Raw genomic sequence first — 5,134 nt, 5'->3', positions numbered from 1 at the left:
CAGCAATTCGTCTCTGGTGAAACTGATTGCAGGGATATAACTAAAGACAGGACAAACTAACAAAAACATAAAAACAACTGCGGAGCACGCCACGGAGGCAGCCATCAGTGTCGGCGCCATCGCGAACTTTCAGGACATTTATTTTACTTTTATGAACTATTTATGTAAATGCGTAACTTTGATGTGTTTTAATGGGCGCGCGCGTTGAGCATTCAAATCACATATAAACTGGAGCGGAGGGAGTTACCATGGAAACGGGGCGTCAACTCACTCAGCTGACAAGTAGCGAGAGTCCGTCTCTCTGCTAACCTAAAAATGTGAATTCTGTTTTTTTAAGATTTTTTTTGTTATGTTTTGTATATTATTATTTTTCTTTTCTGCATTTCACCTCTGCTGTAGTTGTTTATTTCTAATAAACCTGACATTGTATACTACATATTGTTGGCTATGTGACACATTGTTCCTATATTCTTCCATGCTGATGGTCGGGGTGTGTATCAAGTGGCTTGGTTATGGTTTTTCATTCATTCATTCATTCAACCCATCTGGTCCAGCGTATAGGACCAGAACAGGGCCAGCTATGGTCATTCAGGTGGCTGAGATATGGATCTGTCATGGCTCTTTTATGGCCCATTTGTGGCCCATATTTTGGCTGCCAGGTTTAGTTCGCCTGTGGATCAGGCTCAGGTGTGGCTCAGTTGTGGGCTTTCTGGTTAAAGATTGGTGTTGATATGGTTTACTTAAGGTTGTGTTTTGGTTCCAATGTTACATTTTGATCTGGCCCAATTCAGGGCCAGCTATGGGTAATTAACTTGGCTGAGACTTGGGCCAGTTATGGCCCATGTGTGGCCCTTGTCTGGAATCCAGACCTGGTCTACACTAGGACCGTAATTCATTGCGGTATGGGGGCCAAGCAAAAGCTGGTTGTGTGGGCCGGAGCTGGGCCAGAGAAAAATTGCTATGTGGGATGTAGCTCATATGGCTCAGAGACTCAAATTGGAATTATATTTGTTGACGAAATAGAGCAAAAACAGTCCATTTTATGTCTAAAAGTAAGTGTCGTAATATTAAATTGTTTATTGAACTGCTGTATAAAAACCAATATCACATTTGTAATCATGCTGCTTTTTGGTGGTCTTCACATGATACTGATTAACTATATTAAATGATATAAATATATACATTTCTGCCCCCATATCTTGAATTTTGTGATCATTCTAAATTCATTTTAATAAACTGAATCATGCAGTGAAAGAACGCGCACTGGTCTAAACTACTAGACTTCCTATTGCCTTAGCTAAACATTTACATGGTAGCTCTCTCATAAGTCATGGATGTTAGCAAGACAAATTAACCATATTTGCCTTTTGGATAATTCGCTGTAAACTCGAGGCACAGGTAGCTTAGTCTGTTGTTCATCACATTATTCACCACTCACCTCCACACCAAGACAAACACAGTGGAAAGGGAGGGAGGGTTTCACTTCTGTGGCTCTCTGCCAGTCAGTGATGTGCATTACATGTGCCGATCAATGTGTGCTACACTGCTGTGCTGCGCCTGCGCGGAGGGGAGAAGGTCTCAACATTTCCTGACCCGACCTGATATTTCGATTTTTTAGTGCGCAAACAGAAACACACATACGCAGACATATATACATATATTCATTTATAAAAAATAAAAAAAACTCCCCAGTAAAAAAGGGCACTTTCTGTCGAGTAAGAAAAAGGGCAGGTGCTCAAGCCCCCTTTTATGTCTATGTGTGCACATGCCTGTTGGACGGCCCGTTTCATCGTGGACACACAGGATGAAAAAAAATCCTTGCTTTTTCGCACCGCGAATGATCGTGCCTGGTGTGAATAGCCCCATAGGGATCTATTGTTTCGATTGACCTGAACTTTAACCTGCTTAACTGATGTAGAAATAACGAAGGAATAGTCCACATCTGTCCATGAAATGGCTTTTGAGTCAACTGTCCAATTATTTATGGCCCCTTAAAAAAGGGGGAGGTACATATTAAAGAGCTTTAATTCCTTAACCTTTCCTCCATCCAATTATTTATGGCCCCTTAAAAAAAGGGGGAGGTACATATTAAAGAGCTTTAATTCCTTAACCTTTCCTCCAATTGTGATGAGAATACCCTCAAATTAAAGCTCAGAGTGTGCACTTTAAGCTCATATATAACTGTAACTTGAATATGTTTTGGTCAGCAGCTAAAATAATAAAAATTATATATGGACCTGACTATATAAATTTAACATTCAGATTCATATTCTGGATGTTTTCTTTCCATTAGTCTGAAAGAAGACAAGTTATGGAAGCAAAATTTATCAAAAACACAGTTGTCCAATGAATGAAAAAAACAATGGCTTTGCCTGTAGTGTCTTGCTTTAAAACTTGATAGAAGGTAGCTTTAATTACATTCATGGTGGCTTTAAATATGGGAATAGACATAAGTAAAGTTGTGTAAGTTTGTGCGTTTACTCACACGTGTAGCGGAGGTACTGGTGAGGGTTCATAAATGTACCGGCCTTGTGCATGTCTATCGTCGATTGGTATTGGAGGATGAAAAGCAGGAAAGAACTGAGGTGTAGCTGTAAAATGAAAAAGAGAGTTTTTTGCGATTAAATGTTTAAATATAAGTACCATGATACACAGTAAATTGTTTAGTAAGTGTGCATTCACAGAATTTATTGCAAACAAACAAAAAAGGTATTTAAGTACACTCACGCAAACACACAATTCGGTGTGCAGCACTGTCGCAACCACACAGTTGCTTCAAAGCTAATTAGCAAAAACATCTTCTGTATCCTCTATACTATGTCCTACATGTGTTTGTATTCACATACTATATGCAGTGTTGAACTGTGTGCTGTACTGCATAAATAAAAAATTTAAAAACCTTCAAAAAATTATTCATCACAACCATCAGAAAGAAGGTGGGAGAACCTTATAAATCCAGAGCTAAAACATTAAAACACTCAGATAAAATTTGTTAACAAACAGTTCTATATCTGATAGAGGGAGTATAAATAAGTACAATCAAGTATTAAACATCAGTATAAAACATCTTTCAAAGCAACTCAACATTTGAGTTTGAATCTCTTTTGGCTAGGACAATTCCAAGGGCCCTAATCAGAGAGGTGTGAGCTGTGCTTCATACATTGCTACACTATTAAAAATTTTTGTTCACAAAATGTAGCTGAAATTTCACTAATGTGACCACAGGGCTAGAGAGAATGAAAAATCTTCATATCTTTAAAATATAATAGTGTTGGAATCTATTTAAAATACCATGGTAATCTGATACCCACCATGGTGCTAAAAAAGTTAAAACAGAATCATTTATAAAAGCTTACCATATTAATCTATGATACATACATTTTTATTACAATTAACTTCAAAGTGTATCATGGTACATGTTCAAAACTGGTATTAGCATGATACTTTTTGTTTTCTGAAATGTAAAGCATATAAAGAGAAACCTAGCAAAAGTAATTAAGAATTGCAGTGGGCTCTGGCACTGTAACAAGGCAGGGTGCAGCAGCGGACGTGTTTTTAGCTTGTAAACATCTGGCATCTGTGTGCCAAGGTGTTTAAGGGCTGTGCCCAGGGACCAATGCCTAACATCTGGGTCCATGCTGCACAATACAAGCTGCCAAATGCAGCACTAACACCGGCAGCCATGCAGTGAGTGCCTCACATTTGTAAAGCCATGCTTTACCTCATTCCTCACCTTGCATTAAGCACTTTTATCGTTAGCGTTCCATGTGACGGCGCTCAGAAAGCTAATTGGTGAAACTGCAAGTACCGCAGCTCTCATTCCAACACTAGACCTTGAGAAAATCACATCCAATAAGAGCAAAAAGTCCAGAAAACCCAAAAGAATTTGACACTCGACCCAAATGTGTTTTTGAGAGCTGTATTTCTTGTCCTTGAACTGAGAGAACATAGAAAAAACTCAAACAGTGATGCATTAGAAAGCAGAATTCATGACCATCTGCATGCTGGGAAACGCATATAAACAGAAATGAGAAATATATCTAAACCATTATAAAATTAAAACAACACAACAGAACAATACAGTGATATGTTCCAAAGAGACCAGATTTTTGCATTAAACATTGAAGTTTTTTTAAAAATATATATTTTAGTCTAAATTACAACTCTTTTTATTATCTATCCCCATCTCTCTCTTTGCTCTTCTTTTATCACTCCACACAAAACATTTACTCTCTGTAAATTGTACAGCACTGCTGTAAACCTCGCATTTTCTCTCTCATCGCTATCGTTCTGCACTTGTTTGTTCCCCTCCGTTCCTGTTCCATTGCTCATAATATTCTGTTCATCTTTCATGTCAACACTTGTCTCTCCCTTACTCCTCAAAAGTTGTATGTTCCCAAATTCAGTTTCCTCCACTCCACCATGGCATGAGTCACTCATTCCAGAGACACTCTGCCAGTCCTCCTCTCCCACATACCTCTCTGCTTCTTCATCAACCTCCTCTTCCTGTCATCTTTCCACACCAATTCTTTCACTTTTTGTCTGGTTCATTTTATCAGGTGGGTCTTTGCTATTCACTACTTCGCTCCTCTCAGCCTCACTCATATGCGAGTGATACTTATTAAGGGCATGTTTAGCTACATAAAATCAGTGTTAATTTCGTTGACGAATAATTTTCTTCATAAGTTTCGTCAACGACATTTTTTTAACTGGTGACAACGAGACGATAACGAACTAAAACTATTTTTGAATGACAAGACAACGAATAAAAACGAGACGAAAATGTTAGGGGGGGACGATTTGGGAAGAGAATCATTCAGAACGAATCTGCTGCGTGGTTCGGAGGTTAGATGCGTACATATGAACCGGCGGGACATAAGCTAACATACACTTGCTGCACGTCGCATAAAACATGCAAAAATGTCAATATGTGGGAGTAAGAAGAGCTGACATATGGATAAATCTGACGCCGCAAGAGAGAACTCAATTCGGTCCGGTTTTCTGAGCTTAAACACTGAAGCATACACACAGAGAAAGCGCTCACAGCGCGCGAGTACTCTTTCGCATCGCTTGAACGGAGAATTACACACAAAACGATGTCGAATTGTCCGTTTTGACGAGTATTCACGTAAAC

The 5,134-nt window shown here is 38.9% G+C and overlaps 1 protein-coding gene across 2 annotated transcripts in view; it reads right to left on the bottom strand.

Moving 5' to 3' along the window:
* Positions 1 to 5,134, bottom strand: part of LOC107749627 (transcriptional activator GLI3-like) — a 230,462-nt gene that overhangs the window by 111,931 nt on the left and 113,397 nt on the right. For both annotated transcript variants that reach the window (XM_016564794.1, XM_016564795.1), the window contains exon 4: positions 2,486 to 2,591. In XM_016564794.1, coding sequence (XP_016420280.1) covers positions 2,486 to 2,591 — 106 coding nt within the window. The remainder of the gene's footprint in view (positions 1 to 2,485; positions 2,592 to 5,134) is intronic.

This window comes from Sinocyclocheilus rhinocerous, unplaced genomic scaffold, assembly GCF_001515625.1.
Source record: "Sinocyclocheilus rhinocerous isolate Xijiao unplaced genomic scaffold, SAMN03320098_v1.1 scaffold1423, whole genome shotgun sequence".
Lineage (NCBI taxonomy): Eukaryota > Metazoa > Chordata > Actinopteri > Cypriniformes > Cyprinidae > Sinocyclocheilus > Sinocyclocheilus rhinocerous.
The sequence above is the reverse complement of the archived record's forward strand: the minus strand, read 5'-3'. Positions and strand labels throughout refer to the sequence as shown.